Raw genomic sequence first — 19,432 nt, forward strand, 5'->3', positions numbered from 1 at the left:
GACTGTTCTCTGTGTAACGTAAGGTTATGTCTTTATTATTTGTTTCTTTTTAACGTAGTCGTTGCCTTGTCCTTTATAACGTATTCTGTGATGATTTCAATGTATTCTATAATAACAATAATTATTATTAATATACATTTACCATCTGTGTGTTTTATGTATCGTGTGTTCTATATGTGATCGTATTAATTCTTTTCATCACTATCATAATATGAAATACATTTTAATTTTAAAAATTACGTTCATTTCAATTGTTAATGGCGTATTGTCATCCGTTGGATTTTGACTCAAATGGGATACTTTAAGAACCATAAAGAGACTTGGTTTTCCCAATCCATAAAGGAACTTGGTTGTTGGGAATATAGTATCGGAATGGTTCATACTAATGTCCTTTAAACTTGTCTTGTATAGATGAGCAAGACGGAATATATCCGACAAGAGTTTGGACTGTTGGATATAGATGGACTTGAGTATCACCGTTGGATGGTTGATGTGAAGATCGCTTTCGTAGCAAAAGAATGCACCCACACCATCACACCCTCTACTGACAAAGATGCTGTCCCAACAACTGAAAAAGAAAAGGCTGAAGCCCTCCGATATTTGAAGGCACATATTGACCCTAATCTCCTTTGGGGATACCAACACATAATGTGTCCTAAAGAACTGTGGGATGCACTAGCAAGCCGTTCTGGGAGCATTGAGGATTGCCTTCTCCCACAGTTGAATGAACAGTGGAATGACATCCGGTTTCTTTATTATGTGAAGGTAGGTGATTTCCAAAGAGATATGCTTAAGCTACAAGCACACCTCAATTTCTGTGGGATAATACTTACAGATAAAGATATGATTCAAAACACATTGTCTACTTTCCCTTTGTCATCTGTTATTCTAGCCAACCAATACCGCATAGAAGTTAATAACAAGAGATTAACAACTTTCAGCAAGTTGATCAACTTATTGCGGGTGGCCAAAAGGCACAATGAAGTTCTAGCAAACAACAATGCTAGAGCCCCCGGGAAGAATAAAACTCCCGAGGCTAACTATGGCAAGGATAACAAGGGAAAATACCCCAAAGAAAAGAGGGTTAAAAATGTTGATTCATATTCTCATGCTCTATACTCACGTGGGGATAATAACCCACGTGGAAGAGGACAAAGGGGCCATCGTGGAAGGGGCCATGGGCGTGAGGGCCATGAGCGTGGATGCCATGGGCATGTAGGCCATGGACGTGGAGGCCATTCAAATACCTGGTCTAGAGATGTTACTTCTGGACCTAGTGGTAGGGGCAATACTGTTGAAAAAACACATAAGAACTCCGTGTCTAAGAAGGTCGAGAATGAGAATGCACCTTGTTACAGGTGTGGAATATCCGGACATTGATACCAGCAATGCAAAGCTAGTGCCAAAGTAGCAGTCATCTACAAAAAGTATCGGGAATCTATAGATCAAGAAGCTCAATTGTGTGTAAGAACATGATCATGCCCAAATGCCAACTTCACCATTTCAGACTTCCAGGGCAACAAGAACCATGCCCTTATGGAAACACCTAACTTTGATTGATTGTTATTTTTATTTATTTGGTTTTAGTTATCCTTTGAACCTCAAAACTTGTCTATTTTCTTACTTTGTGGTTTAGCAGACTTTGGTTTAAATATTTCTTTTGATGACTTAAACTATGTTAGTTAGCCTTAAATTATCGTTTTTTTGTTGATGGATCTAATTTTTACGGGTACTTATTATGCTTTGGATTTAATTTTTACTGTGATAATCTATTGCATGATAGAATTATGTGACCGAATTCTCTGAAGTACCATTTACTTGTAAGAATGTCATCCTCAGAAGAGATTGAATGCCTAGCTGATAGTGGCACCACACACGCTATTTTAAGAAATATGCAACTATTTGTTGACTTAATTCCTTATAAATCCTCGGTGACTATGATGATTGGATCATCACAAGTGATCATTGGGCGAGGTAATGCTCAATTTTTGTTGCCAAATGGCACAATGATTAAAGTCACAGAAGCTCCATATGCACCAAGAGCTAACCGTACCTTGTTGAGCTTCAAACATATCCGTGCAAATGGTTATCACTTGGAAACTCACTGTGAAAATGGAATTGAATATATAAATATTATCTCTAATACAAGTGGAAGAAAACGCATTTTAGAGAAATTAATGAGTCACTCTAGTGGTTTGTACACTACAACTATTCGGATTATCTAATCACATGTTGTTACCAACGATGAACTGTTGAACAGTGACTTATACAAGATTTGGCATGACCGCTTGGGGCACCCAGGTCGTGATATGATGATCCGTGTTTTAAAGAACTCACACGGACATCCTTTCTTTCGAGAGAAAAGTAAAATGAGACAAAAGACAGTTACAATGCAAAGTAACAACGTCTTCCAGTCACTGACATCTAAAGCAACTGATGTGCAACCTCTCTCTCATTCTACTTCGTGGACTTTGTCAAAAGCACACCACTCATTTTGTAAAGTTTGTTCTTTAGCAAAGACAGGAGCCAGACCATCATATGCTAAAGATACAAAACAAAATATTCCGTTTTACAAAGAATACAAGGTGATATTTGTGGACCTATACATCCATACTGCGGACCATTCATGTATTTTATGGTTCTGGTAGATGTTTCGACCCGTTGGTCACATGTTGCATTACTGTCCACAAGAAATACTGCCTTTGCAAATCTCCTAGCACAAATTATACGTTTGATGGCTCACCACCCCGATTATCCAATCAAGTCTATCAGAGTTGATAATGCTGGAGAATTCACATCTAAAGGATTTAATGATTTCTGTATGTCTATCGGAATTGACGTAGAGCACCATGTACCCCACGTACACACTCAAAATGGTCTCGCAGAAGCTACTATCAAAAGGATACAGATGATAGCTAGGGAATTGGTTATGCGTTCCAACCTGCCTATTACTGCCTGGGGGTACGACATATTGCATGCAACATTACTTATTCGTTTTAGACCCACTATTAGCCAACCATTTTCTGCGTACCAGTTGGTAACTGGATATGTGCCTGATATTTTACATTTACGCATTTTTGGTTGTGTTGTATACGTGCCTATTACGCCCCCACGGCGTACTAAGATGGGTCCCCAAAGACGATTAAGTATTTATGTTGGATATGAATCCCCAACAATTATCCGCTATTGAGAACCTTTGACAGGCGATCTCTTTACCGCTATATTTTCCGACTGTCACTTTGATGAGACAACCTTCCCGTCATTGGGGGAGGTATGGAAAGGGATTTCATAAGGGAACGACAGGAATTTTCATGGTGTGTACCCACTTTGTCTCATCTTGATCCCCGCACCTCACAATGTGAAAGTGAAGTGCAAAGAATTATTGATCTTTAAAATGTGGCAAACTCAATGCCTGATGCATTCACTGATATTGCTAAAGTGACGAGATCACACATACCAGCTGCAAACGTGCCTGCAAGGTTAGAAATCCCTAATACAGGAAAATGCACCTTTATAGAGGTGTCAAACCTACACTTGGTGGAAGTGTAGCTGAGGCCGTGGCCCCCTAAAGGAAGAGGGGAAGACCACCTGGTTCGATGGATACTCACCCAAGGAAGAAAAGAGTTAGTAAGGCACAATCTGATCCATTTATCATCAATACAGATAATCCCTCTCATGAAATTGTCTCTGATTACAGTTATGTCCATGAATCAATACTGGAGGACGCTCCGATGTTTGAAATGATTCCAGAGAACAAATAAATCTCTATGGATTATGAGAGTGCATATGTGTTGATGGAAAGATCCTCCATGCAGATTGATGATGCATTTGCATACACCGTTGCTCAAGTGATCATTGAGCACGACGACATCGAACCACGCTCTATTGCAGAATGTCAAAAAAGAGCAGACTTGCCTAAATGGAAAGTTGCAATCCAGGAAGAATTAAATTCACTGGCAAAGAGACGGGTATTTGGTGCGGTAGTGCTAACCCCACTAGGTGTAAAGCCCGTAAGATATAAGTGGGTATTTGTCAGAAAGCGTAATGAGAAGAATGAAGTCTTGAGGTATAAGGATCGCCTTTTGGCGCAAGGTTTCTCACGACGCCCTGGAATTGATTATGAGGAAACATATTCTCCCGTAATGGACGTCATAACGTTCCGCTACTTAGTTAGCTTGGTAGTTTCAGAAGGACTTGAAATGCAGCTTATGGATGTGGTTACAACATATCTCTATGGGGATCTAGATTCAGAGATATACATGAAAGTGCCTGATGGACTTCCATTTCCTGAATCAAGTAACTCTAAACCACGGAGTGCGTTTTCGATTAAGTTGAAATGCTCACTTTACGAATTAAAGCAATTTGGGCGGATGTGGTATACCCGTCTAAGTGATTATTTGATTGGGAAGGGATATACAAATAATGAGTTATGCCCCTGCGTATTTATAAAGAAAACGAGTTCCGGATTTGCAATTATAGCTGTTTATGTTGATGATATGAACATAATAGGTACTCTTGATGAAATAAAAGAAACCGCAAGCTACTTGAAATCTGAATTTCAGATGAAAGATCTTGGAAAAACTCGGTTTTGTCTAGGAGTTGACCTAGAACACCGAGCCTGTGGAATACTAATCCACCAGTCTGCATATGTCCATAAGATACTCAGGAAATTCAATATGGACAAGGTGCATCCTGCTAGCACTCCCATGATTGGTCGAAGTTTAGATGTACAAAAGGATCCATTTCGTCCAAAGGAAGATGGCGAAGAGGTATTGGGAGCTGAAATTCCCTACCTAAGTGCAATAGGCGCATTATTGTACTTAGCACAATGTACTCGACCTGATATATCATTCTCAGTAAACTTGTTAGCTATATATAGCTCAGCGCCAACGCAGCGTCCTTGGAATGGTATAAAGAATGTATTCAGATACCTTAAAGGAACCATTGACATGGGGCTATTTTATCCCTATAAGGACGAAAGGAGGATTGTTAAATCGACCCCCTACACTGAAACCCCAAATAATGTTTTGGTTGGTTTTTCTGATGTTGGGTACCTCTCTAACCCATATAAAGCTCGATCCCAAACTGGTTTTGTATTCACCATAGGGAACACAGCGATATCCTGGAGATCGACCAAGAAAACTCTTGTAGCTACCTCCACGAACCACTCAGAGATCATTGCCCTACATGAAGCGGTTCGTGAGTGTATATGGTTAAGGTCTATCATTACACATATTCGAGGGACGAGTGATTTGAATTCCACCACTGAATAGCCAACATGCATTTATGAAGATAATGCAGCTTGTATCGAACAAATGAAGCAAGGATATATCAAGGTTGATAATACAAAACATATTTCACCAAAGTTCTTTTACAATCAGCAACAACAGTGCCTCTTAAACATTCAAGTCAACAAAGTACCGTCTGATGAGAATGTGGCAGACTTATTTACTAAGTCACTTCCTAAGTCCTTATTTGAAAAGCACGTAAAGAGTATTGGACTAAGGAAATTTTCCGAACTCCCTTGATTGCAATCAGGGGGAGATGGTGACATCAGGGGGAGTATCTAATGATATGATGTCGACATCAGGGGGGCGAGTGTCTGTTGAACTCTTTTTCCCTTCACCGAATTTTATTTTGTCCCAATGGGTTTTGTTACTCGGAAAGGTTTTTAATGAGACAACAACACTAAGTTTATGACTCTATGATTGAAATTATCTTTTTCCCACAGGGTTTTTATATTTTAGGTTTTTCTGAAGAGAAGTCGCCAGCTTTATCAACACGTTGTACTCTTTTCCCTTCGTCAAGGTTTTGTCCCATTGGGTTTTCCTTGTCAAGGTTTTAATGAGGCAACACATTTGAAGTTCCGCTTTTGAACAGCACAAGGGGGAGTGTTATAGGGCCAATGGCCCATGGATGTGCGATCCATTGGTAGACTAGGGTTTAATCCTTTACTCTTATATAAATAGAATACTTATCTATGTAATGGCGTTCCTTCCCTTCTCTGGTTAATGAAAAGTTCCTCTCTCTATTTTCTCTCTTTCTCATTCTTACTCCAAAATACTCCTATTAATAATAATACATTTTATTTATTATTTTCTTTACTTCTCTTTATTTGTCTTTTCATTTTCTATTAATAAAAATATTGATTTTATTATTTATTTTAATTTATTCCTAATTATTTTTGTATCCCTCCAAATTAAATTGGAAAAACTATTTCCACCCCAAATGTAACTTACTAGTTACTAGGTGAAGAAACTCAACAATCTTATAATTTCTAACTAATAACCTAAGCAAAGGTAAACTGCAAGTTTAGCTAATTCAGGTAAAACCCCCGAAAGACAAATAAAAATACTGGGTATTACAGTGTGTGTACCTTGTATGCGAACTGAGAAGTTCTAGTTCAGGTCCGGAACTCTTGTTTGCGAACTGTGTTTGTGAACGGGTTTATTAGTGAAAGGTTCAGAATTGTGGTTTGCGAATGACAAGACTAGGCCAGGTCTGGAACTGTGGTTCGCGTACTCAGTTTGCGAACACAGTGATTAGATTCTAAAATCGGTAAGTATGACAATTCATACTCATGAACTCAGGTTCGTTTGCAAACTCAGTTTGCGAACTAAAGTCCCTGGAACTTTAATGAAATAAGGTATGGGAACTTGTTTTGCAAACCGTGGAATTATGTTCATGAATTGGTTCTTGTATAAGTACTTTGTACAACTACAAACCAAATCGAATATATTTCAAATTGTTCATGGATATTTCTATAAGACAATGAACATTTGAATAACTCTCTTAAAAGCACATTTAGATTCCTTTGATTTTCCATCATGATCGATTGATCATCATATTTGATCTAGAAGTGTTAGATGAATATGGCTAAACTAAAAGTGTTCATATGGCTAACTTCGATTAACTGTTATTGAGCCAACTGGTTATACACGTTTAGGTACGGGTCATCCATATCTAAATATAAGTATATTTCATTTGTGTGTATCAAGCTAATACCATCTAACGGTGGATATTGATTGCTTATATTCTAAGCAGAGTTAGCTTGAATCTTATATCAGGAGTTCATCTAACGGTGAATATCAATTGCTTTGTTACTAAGCTATCTTAACTTTGATTGTAAGCAACCCTGATTTGATTTGAAAGACTATATAAAGGAGAACTCTAGCATCTGAGAAACCTAATCCCGACACTCTCATGTGTCCTATTTGCAAACTAGAGTCGATTATCCATTAACCTAGGTTTTCCAAAACCATTATTAGGTTAACGACTTAAAGACTTCATTTGGGATTCGTGAAGCCAGATCCAACTATTTTCTCTGTAGTTACGTATTCTGATCTTACTTTTTCTATCGTATTGAGTTTAATCTTCTCTAAGGTTTTATCAAGATTTATCTCCGATAGGTAAGATATACAAAGTACTCACAACAGTTTTTCGTCTCAGAATCTTGTGATTCGGCAATAACTTCTTCTGTTAATCAGTTAGGCTATTGTGAGGTGATTAATATTTCTAGGCTGCTCTTCGGGACTATAAGACCGGATTATTAGTTGAGATTCATGTACACCTTGATCTTTATCTTAAGAGGGAAACAACAACCAGAATAGACTTATGTGTGGGAGACAGATTTTTTTATAAGTCTTCGACTTTGGGTCGTAGAAACTCTTAGTTGTGGGTAAGATCAGCTAAGGGAATCAAGTGCGCAGAGTCCTGCTGGGATTCAAGAGGCGTAAGGAACGCGACTGTACCTTAATAGGTGTGAGACTTGTTTAGGGATCAACTACATTTCAGTCTGAAGTTAACTTGTTGTAGGTTAGAGTCCGTAACGGCTTAATACAGTGTGGTGTTCAAGTCTGCACTAGGTGCCAGAGTTTTTCTGCATTTGCGGTTTCCTCGTGAACAAAATTTCTGGTGTCTTTGTTATTTCTTTTCCGCATTATATTTTTTTTATATAATTAAAATATCACAGGTTGTGCGTATTTCAATCATGGTTGATAAATCCGACTTTGTCTGTTGGATAGGACTTGATTGGCACTCGGCTATTGGTCTTTGGTGCCATCCGAGTTATACTCGTAACAATCAGTCTCACGGATATCTATCAAGTTGATTTACTGACTGTACTGAGAAAGAGATAAATCTCTTTGATATCTTTCTTGATTGAGTCTCACTTTTAAGTTGGTGCTCTCGGAATCATATTAGAGTTCATTCCATACAGATTTCCGAAAGAATTAGTTAGGTGTGGTTGATGTAACTCGCGTTTTTAATTGGTATTAGAGCAGAAAAACACGCTAAGACCTCATAAGTCTATGTTTGTATCAGTCTGACTTACATAAGTATGCGTTTTCAACGTCATGTCTGATTGATTTCCTGACTCATCTCTGTCAAGAAAACAAGAAAATGAGAAAACTCTTTAAGGGTTATGATGGTGTATATAAGATTTTACAGTCTCTTCTTAAAGATCGAGAAGAAGATGTGCGTTCACAAAGTTCTGAATGTGAAAATCTTCGTCGAAATCTCTTTGTGTTGAAAGAAAAACTTGCAGAATCTGATGCAAGGTGTAACTCTCAACAAAGATGTTTCAACGACAGAGAAAGAAGTTTTCTCTCTCGAGAAAAACAATTAGAGGCTGACCTAACCACTGCTCGTGATAAAGTCAAACTGTTGGAAGAAAACTTGAAAAAGTTTAGCTCTAGCTCAATCAAATTATCCACTATGCTAGGAGCATGAAAAGATCATCGTGATATACGAGGATTGGACTATAAATGAATGGACGCTCCAAGTATTAGTAAGATTAGTTTTATTAAAGCTAATGGCAATTTCCAACAGAAGAATCTCACGAATAACAAAAGTGAAAAACTCTCATCAGCGGCTGAAGTTCAAAAGAACAAGGTTTGCCAACCTCCAAAAACAACTCACACGAGGTCAGACGCCTGTGTCAATGCTCCAGAAAGAAGAAAGACTAATTTGCATAAAGGAAGTCTTTCAAAATCACCTTCTAAGGTTGAAGAAAGTTTTGGAATGAAATACTCAGTTGTTTCTGAATACGTTCACATCAACAATCGCGTTTCGAAACTCAAGACAAGTATCAATAGACTCAAACGCAATATTAGGAAGGCAAAGATGGCGGAAACATCATGTATCTCTTATTCCTTTCCCGTTAATTCTCTTAAGACTAACCTTATTGATGTTTCTGTTGTTTCTCAAGAAAGTAACGGAGAGAAAGTCAACACTACTAATGAGCAAAATGCTCATCAACATACAACTTGACTACTTTTGTTTTTGCCTCCTCCATTGAGACCATGTAGGATGCACAATATTCTCAAGAAGGCATCTTCTTCTTAACAAAGTGGTCTTTGTTGTACTTGTGTTATTTTTCTGTTTTTATAAAAAGAAAGTGATCATCTTACTGTTGAGCCTTGCTCCAGCTAATATTCACACTTGATAATGTGTATGATCAACAATTTTTTATAATCTTTGTTGCAAAAGATGGGAAGCTCCAATAAGTCTCTCCTCAAAAACATGTTTGTTAAAAATGCAGTTGGTTTGTTTTGTCAATCAATAAAACTCTTGTGCTCTAAATTTATTTATTGAGCTAAGATGTTTTGCTTAGGCTAAAAAAAATTGTTATCGACAAACTGTTCAAAACATGTTTGTGTTAGGCTCCGTTGGTTCGTTGGTATTGAATAATTTTATTTATTCACGTCCAGAAACGGCCCATGTGGAAGGTTCATGATCGTACGTACGGTTCCAATACGGACTTTGTTTGGGAACAACTATATGTGTTCCTAGGGTTTCTATTCTAGGAAATCATATATATATATATATATATATACATAAGATAGATTCTCAGATATCTTATGTATATGCACGTTCCGAAACCTCAAGAAATTCTCTTCTGGAATCATAGACAGTACTATGAATGGAAGTAAAAAAGGAAGATGAAACTGAAGATAACAAGGTTATTGAGTTTCATGAGAATCCTCTCATCATAACTTGTTATTATGCTTGCGATCATGAAGACAATAGACCTGTTCAGATGTCATCTGATTTGGTTGGAAATCTTCTCCGAGATTTTAAGGTTGTACGCGATCAACTTGTTATTGCAACACAGACACTTGATTTTCTGAAGACTGGACTGAAGAAAGCAATTGACGATCTTATCTTTGTTCGATCTCTAATTGCTGACTATATTTGAGTCTCTTAGAATGTTTTTGTTCTAAAGTTTAAATAATGTCTAGGAAACTTGTTATGAGAATTTATTCTGATGTTTAATAAGGATAACTAGGGTTTGGTATAGCAGATATTGTGATTACACACAGTTATTTCCAACGTTTTTCATCTGCAATGGTTTTAGATTTATTTATTTAAATTCTAAGTTTTTGGAAGATGGACTTGCAGTATTTAATCTTATTGGTTTTACATATTGCAAATATTTTATGAGATATATGTGCCTTTGCATTCTTGAATTGTGTTATTATCTCATATATGCTCAAAAGTTAAGTCTATTATGTCTTTATTCATATATTCATGAAAGATGTAATGAACTTTTTGAGAAAACTCTGCAGTATTGATTTTTCCCAAATCGACTATTATGTGAAAGTATTGTATTTACTCCATAAGTTCTCTTATGTTGAGTGTAATCAATAAGATCTTCTTGTGGTTAATTTGCTCGAGGTTTACTAGATACAAATCCATGTGATTTGTTAATGTCTAAAGAAATCTTTCTTTTCTAGTAAAAGTAAGGTCGCTTTTGTTGTTCTCTTGCGAATGACATCTAATGGGGGAGAGTTCTTAAATGAACTTGTGCTTAATTTCCATATCTTTGTGGGGAGAGCGGTTGTGGAATTTGAAGGGGTTAACATGTATCTTAATAAACTCCTTGATGAATACACTAAGTTTCGACTATGTGAAATCATCGAAAGAAAGTTGACATGTTTCTGTTTAGTCATGAATTATCTTTTGAGAATTCATTATGATCCCATAGTTTTCGTACCTTTGCCAATTTATATTGACAAAAAGGGGGAGAATTATTTAGTAGTTCACACTATATACATATGGTTTACGGATCATTATGTAAGGGGGAGCGGATTTCGATCTAAGATGGAAGTATTGACTAAGGGGGAGTGATACATATCACCGTACTATTATTTCAAAGTTGTGATGCAATTGGACTTTGATTCTATACAATAATATTATGACACTGAACAACAATGATTGAGAACTTTCATTTTCATATTGTTATTGCTACGATCTTCAACAATAATGATGTTAAATTGAAAACATTCAGAATCCATGGAGAACTTGAAGTAACGAAGAATTCAAGGAAGTTGAAGAGCCAAGGAAATCAAGCATGATGGATCAGAAGCTACAAGGTTTACGTATTTTGTAATCATATGTATTGATTGTCTTGTCACTAAAATTTACAAAGGGGGAGATTGTTAGAGCACTGCTTGGTCAAACTCGCAAGCGTTTCTATCTCAAGCTTGTTTGTCAAGTTTAGTTGATCAAAACTATATCCTTGCTTTCTAGTTTACTTATATCTATATCCCGGATTAGGATAGAAGTGTGTATTTGAGCATTAGACTTCACGACGTTCACCAATTGAAGAAGAAGATCTATTGGAGAGCTTGGGGGAACTTCATCAACAAAAGGTATGTGGAGACTAAAACTTATCTATCACTCAAAAGTTTATTCTATTTTATCTTCTAATGAGACTAAGTCGTATAACTATATATACTTTGCATTATACACATTTCAAATTTCGAGCCGAGTTTATATCGTCTATATATTTCTCGAAATATGCGTTGGAAGTTTTTTAGCTTTAGCTAAACTTCATCATCTACTTGACGAGTTTAGTTGTAGACAATTAATTTGTTGGAAACTAAATATTGATTCAAGATGATCATGTGAAAATTACCTTGAACATCTTACATGATTTCTGTGAGACAATCATTTGATGTTAACTTGGGAAGTTTCGTATTGATCAATTAATCACTTGAAAAATTCTAGAAGCTAGTGGTATATGTAAGATGACTATTGTTGTCTTCTAAGGATGTTTCAATAAATAAATGAGAGTTTTAGAACTACTACCAATGTCTGGATATAGTACAGTATGCGTACATTGTATGCGAACTGTAAAGTTCTAGTTCAGGTCCGGAACTCTTGTTTGAGAACTGTGTTTGCGAATGGATTTATCTGTGAAAGGTTCGAAATTGTGGTTTGCGAACTATGTTTGCGAACAGAAAGACGTTCATGGATATTTCTATGAGATAGTGAACATTTGAATAAATTTCTTAAAGCATACTTAGATTCATTTGATTATCTATCATGATTGATTGATTATCATATTTGATCTTGAAGTGTTAGATGAATATGGCTAAACTAAGAGTGTCCATATGGCTAACTTCGGTTAACTGTTATTGAGCCAACTGATTATACACGTTTAGGTACGGTTCATCCATATCTAAATATAAGTATATTTCATTTGTGTGTATCAAGCTAATACCATCCAACGGTGGAGATTGATTTCTTATTTTCGAAGCAGACTTAGCTTGAATCTTCAATGAGGAGTTCATGTAACGGTGAATATCAATTGCTTTGTTACTAAACTATCTTAGCTTTGATAGTAAGCAACCTTGATTTGAAAGACTATATAAGGGAGAACTCTAGCATCTGGGAAACCTAATCCTGACACTCTCGTGTGTCCTAGTTGCAAACTAGAATTGATTCTCCATTAACCTAGGTTTTCCAAAACCATTATTAGGTGTTTGCGGGTAAAATGACTCACCGGTTTTCTGGTAAAAAAGTGGTGGAGGAGGCAAGTGGTCGCTGAAGCAGGTGCTCGAAGTTGCAAATCATCTGAACCTTAAAACAAATGTATTGCACGTGAGTACTTTGAGTTCGAGAGACTAATCTGTAGGACCCTGGCCTAAACCAATATAATGGTCGTTTCAGTTTTAATTCGGTCACAAGAGGAGGAGAAGGGTCGGACTGTAGGGAGGGAAGCTTAGATTATGTGGAGATCAATGGAGATTAATTTGTAGGTGATGTGATGTGTTGAACTGTTGTGAAGATGATTCTTTGTGTAGACGAGAGAAATCCTCTGAAAGTGTTTGATAACTTGAGTCTTAGTTGTCGTTAGTTATCAGATCATAGGTTCAGAAACCTATTTTTAGCAGCACATCAATCTCCTGTAAGTGGTGACAGTTGAAGGTAGTGGAACAATGGGAAGTGGGAGATTGTGTAAAAACCATTTACACTTTGTATGGAAGACTGGGTTGATCGACCATCCACTATTACATTTACTACTTAACTGTCAGTACGCCTTACCACAACTCTCATCTTGGATGTACCTCACATCGCACGTGACGTAGGCCGCCAGACTAAAACCCAAGTGATATCTCCCCATGTGACGTGAATTGATGTCTCATGTGTGAGTGGTCAATCTTTGACCTAAGACTATGAGTCATATGAAGCAAGTTCAATATTATTGTTAGAGCATTGCTCGGTCGAACTCGCATGCGTTGCTATCTCAAGCATGTTTGTCAATGTTAGTGATCAAAACTATAAGTATTGATTTCTAGTCTACTATAGCTAAGTCTTGGACTAGGATAGAAATTGTAGTTGAGCTCAAGAACTCCATGGAAATTATCATACAAGACGAAAGACTGCTCAAGGAACTAGTGGATCTTCATCGACTAAAAGGTATGTGGAGACTTGAAGTTATCTGTCTCTCAAAAGTCTATCTACTCTATCTCCTATTCTGAGACAAAAGTCGTTTTGCTATATAGACTTTGATTATACACATTTGTTATTTCGAGCCGAGTTTATCTCGCCTATCTATTTATCGAAATACGTTTTGGTAAGCTTTTGCTTTGGCCAAGTTCATCTTTACCTAGTGACGAAAGTCGTGTTATGTTTCAATCACTTTGAAAATTTCTCTGACGAAAAATGGTTTGTGAATAACAACTATATAACGTCCTCTGAGAATGTTTCAATGATTGAAATGAGAGTTTAGATTATATAACCAATGATGGACATAAGCATTTTGTGGTAATACATATATATATAAGTATTTTTTTCCTTGAACCGAAGTCTGCGAACTTTGTTGATCAAGAAAACCGGAATAGTGGCGTGAGCTAAGTCCGCGAACTGGCGGAAGTTCTCGACCCGAGAATATTTGCTGGAGTTTGTGAACTCCTTCCAGGAACTTAAGTCCGCGAACTAAGTTTGCGAACTTGAGTTGGTTATATCTAAAAACGATTTTTTGTGAACTTATTCATATTAACTAAGGAATGCTAAATGCAAACCGTGGCTATATAGTTCATGAACCGATTCGAGTGAATCAAATCGTTTTAGCTTCGATTGTGTCTTGTGTAGTTACATAAGATTTCCTTGCAATTGAACAACTCTCTAACTAGTTCATTTGAGTCATTTGAACTAGTTACGGTGAAGAAGAACATGGTTGATATGAAAGTGCTCATATGGCTAACCATTGGTTAACTATTGTTGAACCAACAAATGTTCATGTTTGGGTAAGGTTACATAAACCCAAAATAGTACATTTCATTTGTGTGTAACAAGCTAAGTTTTTTATCTAACGGATGAAAGATATTAGCTTGAATCTAATCAGATTTTCATCTAACGGTGAATATTGAATGCTTTGTTCCCAAGATAATTGATTACAAACCCTTATTTGAAAGACTATATAAGGGAGAACTCTAGCAACTGGGAAACCTAATCCCCACACCTTTCGTGTGATACTAGTTTTATTAGATAGAGTCGATTCTCCTTTAACCTTAGGTTTTCTTTTTAAACCAGGTTAACGACTTAAAGACTTCATTGGGATTGTGAAGCCAGACCGATACTACTTTGTCGTAGTTGTGTGATCTGATCTTGTTGATTCTATCGTGTTGAGTACAATCGTAACGATTGGCTTGAGATCTTTATCTCCGATAGGAAAGATAAAAAAGTAATCACAAACATCTTCGTCTCATCGTTTGTGATTCCACAATATCTTCTTTATCCGTGTCGATTAAGATTATTGTGAGGTGATTGATAATACTAGGCTGTTCTTCGGGAATATAAGTTCGGGTTATCAATTAGTTCTTGTTCACCTTGATTTATCAAAAGGCGGAACAAAAACTTGTAGGTTTATCTGTGGGATACAGATTTATTTATTATGTAGACTTTTTTGTGTGATACAAATTTGTTTGTTAAAGTCTTCGACTTTGGGTCGTAGCAACTCTTAGTTGTGGGTAAATTCATATAAGGGAATCAAGTGCGTAGTATCCTGTTGGGATCAGAGACGTAAGGAGCGCAACTGTACCTTGAATTAGTATGAGATTGATTGAGGTTCAACTACAGTCCAGACCGAAGTTAGTTTGTAGTAGTCTAGTGTCTATAGCGGCTTAATACAGTGTGGTGTTCAATCTGGACTAGGTCCCGGGGTTTTTCTGCATTTACGGTTTCCTCGTTAACAAAATTCTGGTGTCTGTGTTATTTCTATTCCGCATTATATTTTGTTATATAATTGAAATATCACAGGTTGTGCGTTTGAATCAATCAATTGGAAATCCGACCTTTGGTTGTTGATTGAAATTGATTGATCCTTGAACATTGGTCTTTGGTACCGTTCAAGTGATTTCTCTTGTATTCAATTAGACTCGCAGATTTCTATTTTCTTGAGTAAGAATTGAATCGAGAAAGAGAGATATAACTCTTTGATATGCTTTATTAAGATTGAGTCTTATTGATTCTCTTAAAAGTATATTGGAGTTTGTCCATACAGATTGCTAAGCGAAATATTGGGTGTGGTTGTTGTACCCCCGTTTTTCAATTGGTGTCAGAGCAGGCAAGCACATTTAAAGACCTTATCAGTTTGTGTTTGAAAGCGATCTGACTCTATGGACAGAAGTGTTATCTTAATAAATGCACCACCAGATCCAGGAATTGCAGAATTTTCTTCTGTGGCTAATTTAATAAAATCTATAGAAGAAATTCTATCTAAACCTCCACCAGGTTTAAAATCCCTTGAAGTATTTTCAGGAATTGAAAAGAAACTTGAAAGACTTTCTTCTGATGTTGATTTAATTCTCCAGAAAGAACAAATGTCCCTTGACAGGCCAAATCAAGTCATGATGAATAATATTCATGTTGAGGTTGATACTGATTTACTAATCAGTGAGTGTAATACTCCTCCTCTGTGTAATCTGTCTGGTTGTAGCAAACTAAACGAATTACAAAAGGAGTTTAAGTCTCAGTCATCTGAGTATATCACCTCAAAGGATGAATTGTTTCATTGCTCTGTCCCTGACACTTCCTATCAAGATAATAGAATTATTTTTATTAAAGAAGCAAGGACGTCTCTTTTTATCAAAAGAGTTACCCTGTGCAATGCCAAAAATCATCTTCAGAAAAGGTTTCTCATAAGGTTTAAAATAAGAAGTCAGAAACACAAGTCTTGTTGTGCTTTTTGGATATCCTTTGAAAAATCTACAGAAACAATTCCTTGGGATTTTTCCATTAGTGTAAGATGTAAGAGCTGCTGGAAGGAGACTCTTTCCTGGTGTCATGGCACTCAAGACTAGTACACACTATGTCTTTGTGACCACATTCTCGACTCTAGGGGTTTATTTGCTAAGCTTCTGCGTCAAATATATGTTTTTGGTTAATCCAAACAAGTTCCCCTTCCACACGTGTGGCTCACACTACTTGAACTCAGTTTCTGTACGTCTTAATCTTATTCCAGGACGCACTTGAACTAACTCAATACCACCGCTCGACATATTAAAAGAGGAAATCCAACTTCGTTCTCCTCGCCTCTTCTTCTTCTCAAACAGTTCAAGAACAAAAAGAACAAACTGTTCACGAACTGTTGAATTCTCTAACCTCAATTCTCAATCTTTTTGAGTGTTCTTAGGTTCTTTGGAATCACAACGAAAATTTACATCAAGGGTTGGTTTTTTCTTCATCGTCTCTTCAGTCCCAGAACTTCACCTTTGTCATCAGTTCGCAAACCAAGTAAGTTTTTTTCTCTATCTTGTCCAAAAATGGCTCATAGGAAAAAGTTTTTCCATGGTGAAGGTTCAAGTTCACAACCCAATCGAAACTTAGACAGATAATGAGTTTTAAGATGATGAAATTGGTTTAGATGTTCTACAGCCATTCTATGACCCTGCCCTTCAAATTAGTTTTTCTAGTCTTCTTGCTAGGAATAAGTATGTTAAGTTTCTTAAAGGGAAATTTGTTGTAGAAAGAATATATGATCGTACTGTTAGTGAACCTGAGTTTCATCAGTTCATGAACCAACATGAGTGGGGTTATATTCATGATGGTCTTGGGTCCTCTTATCCTGAGATGACGTGTCAGTTTTATGCTAACTTGCATGCTGCTAATAAAGTCAGTTGTTGCTTCAAGACAATTGTTGGAGGAATTACCTTTGAGGTAAACCGTGAAGTGATTCCATATTTGTTGAATATTTCTCTTGATCGCTCATTTGCAATTCCTCAACCAGAAAATCACAGACCAACTCACGGTCAGCTGTCCGAATTGCTTCTAAATAGAAGTGAATCGTGGTCTGGGGGCAAGTTGTCTGTTGGCAACATTAGCTTTCATCTGAAGGTATTCAGTAAATTTGTTGTTGCAAATATGATTCCAAGTACTCTTGATAAGAATCTCTGGAGCAGAACCCTTGCAGAGATGGTTTGTTATCTTATCTCTGAAGCAGAGATTGGTTTTTGTGGCCTGATTATTCGTCAGATGGTCCATATGGTTTCATAGAAGAAGAATCTTGGGTTCCCATGTCTTATCAGTAGAATCTGCAGTCAATTCAAGGTTAAACCTATTGGTACCTGCACTTGTTATGCTTCTCCTCTATCCCAGGCAGACATTAACAAGATGAAGAAGCCAGTCACTTCTGAAGACAATCTTCTTAATGAAATAATTGAGTGCCTTCAGGAACAACTAAGCTTTGTGTTGAGAATTCATCCTGAATTAACTGAACAAGTGTGTAAGATTGCTGAGAAATATAATCGTATTCAAGCTTAGGTTTTTTTTTTGATATCCGTTAAACCTCTTATGTTGAACTATTGTTATTTATCTGGTTGTAATAACTCTTATGTTTAGCCTTGAATGATTTGATCTTTTAATTAAATTTCTACATATGATAGATCCATAAGAAGTACAGGTATATCTTGTCGAAAGTTAAGTCATTTATATGTCGATATGCATGTGTTGATAACAGAAGGAATGAACATTTGACAAATACAAAAGTTAAGCCTATTATGTCAATTATTGATGGAAGATAGGTTAAAATCTTTTGTTTACAAGGATTATGTTTATTGTATGTCATTGTGCAAATGGTGATGGAAAGTAGAATGAATCCTTGCTTATTCAACGGTATAAGGTCGATCTCCGATCCATAATTTTTGTGTACATACTGTGTTGTTCCATAAGGCGTCTTATGTTGAGCATTTTCGACTGAGTTATTCTTAGCTTAGTTGTTGCTCCGTGAGGTACTTTATGTCGAGCATGTTCAACTGAATCAATCATTCTCGTTTGGTTATTTAGTTGTTGCTCCGTAAGTTCTCTTATGTCGAGCATGACCAATTAAATTGATTACATTTTGTGGTTAATTTGGTTGTGTATTTCGATTAGATTAATTATCGGTTCTCTTGTAATTAATCTAAATTATGTACTTTTGAGTCTCCATAAGTTCACTTATGTTGAGTATTTCCTATTAAATTAATCATGGGATCTCTTGTGGTTAATTTAATTGAGTATTTTTGGATTCAAATTCATACTTGTATGTGATTTTTTATGTCCAAAAAAATCCTTCTTTTCTTTTGAAATTAAGGTCGCTCTTGTTGTTCTTTCGGGAATGACATATTATGGGGAGAGTTCTTAATTGAACTTGTGCTTAATTGCCAAATCTTTGTGGGGAGTGCGGCTGTGGAATATTATGGGGGTTATCTTGTATCTTTATAAACTCCTTGATGAATGCATTTAGCTTCGGCTATATGATTGCATCTAAATAAGATGATATGTGCTTTCTTTTGGTCATGAAATGTCTCTTTCGGAAATTCCATTAGGATCCATTTTTCGTAACTTTGCCAATTTTATTGACAAAAAGGGGGAGAATTAATATGTAGTTCACACTACAAATACATATGGTTTTCGGATCATTATGTAAGGGGGGTGATTTCCATGTGAGATGGAGTATTGACTAAGGGGGAATGATACATATCACCGTAGTATTGTTGTCGAAGTTGTGATACAATTGAACTTTGATGATGTATAATGATACTATGATATTGTATAACAATGATTGAGAACTCTTCTTTTCTTGTTGTTATAGCTACGAATTTTCAACAACGATGATGCTGAACTTACAACCTTTGGGATCATTGGAGTACTTGGAAGTGACGAA

The 19,432-nt window shown here is 36.5% G+C and overlaps 1 protein-coding gene across 1 annotated transcript; it reads left to right on the forward strand.

Annotated features, from left to right (window-relative positions):
- The first annotated feature begins 411 nt into the window (after positions 1 to 411).
- LOC113354781 lies at positions 412 to 1,380 on the forward strand. Its single transcript, XM_026597876.1, has one exon. The coding sequence runs from the start codon at positions 412 to 414 to the stop codon at positions 1,378 to 1,380; it is 969 nt and encodes a 322-aa protein (XP_026453661.1).
- Positions 1,381 to 19,432: the final 18,052 nt, after the last annotated feature.

This window comes from Papaver somniferum, chromosome 1 (genome assembly GCF_003573695.1).
Source record: "Papaver somniferum cultivar HN1 chromosome 1, ASM357369v1, whole genome shotgun sequence".
In the NCBI taxonomy this organism is placed as follows: Eukaryota; Viridiplantae; Streptophyta; class Magnoliopsida; order Ranunculales; family Papaveraceae; genus Papaver; species Papaver somniferum.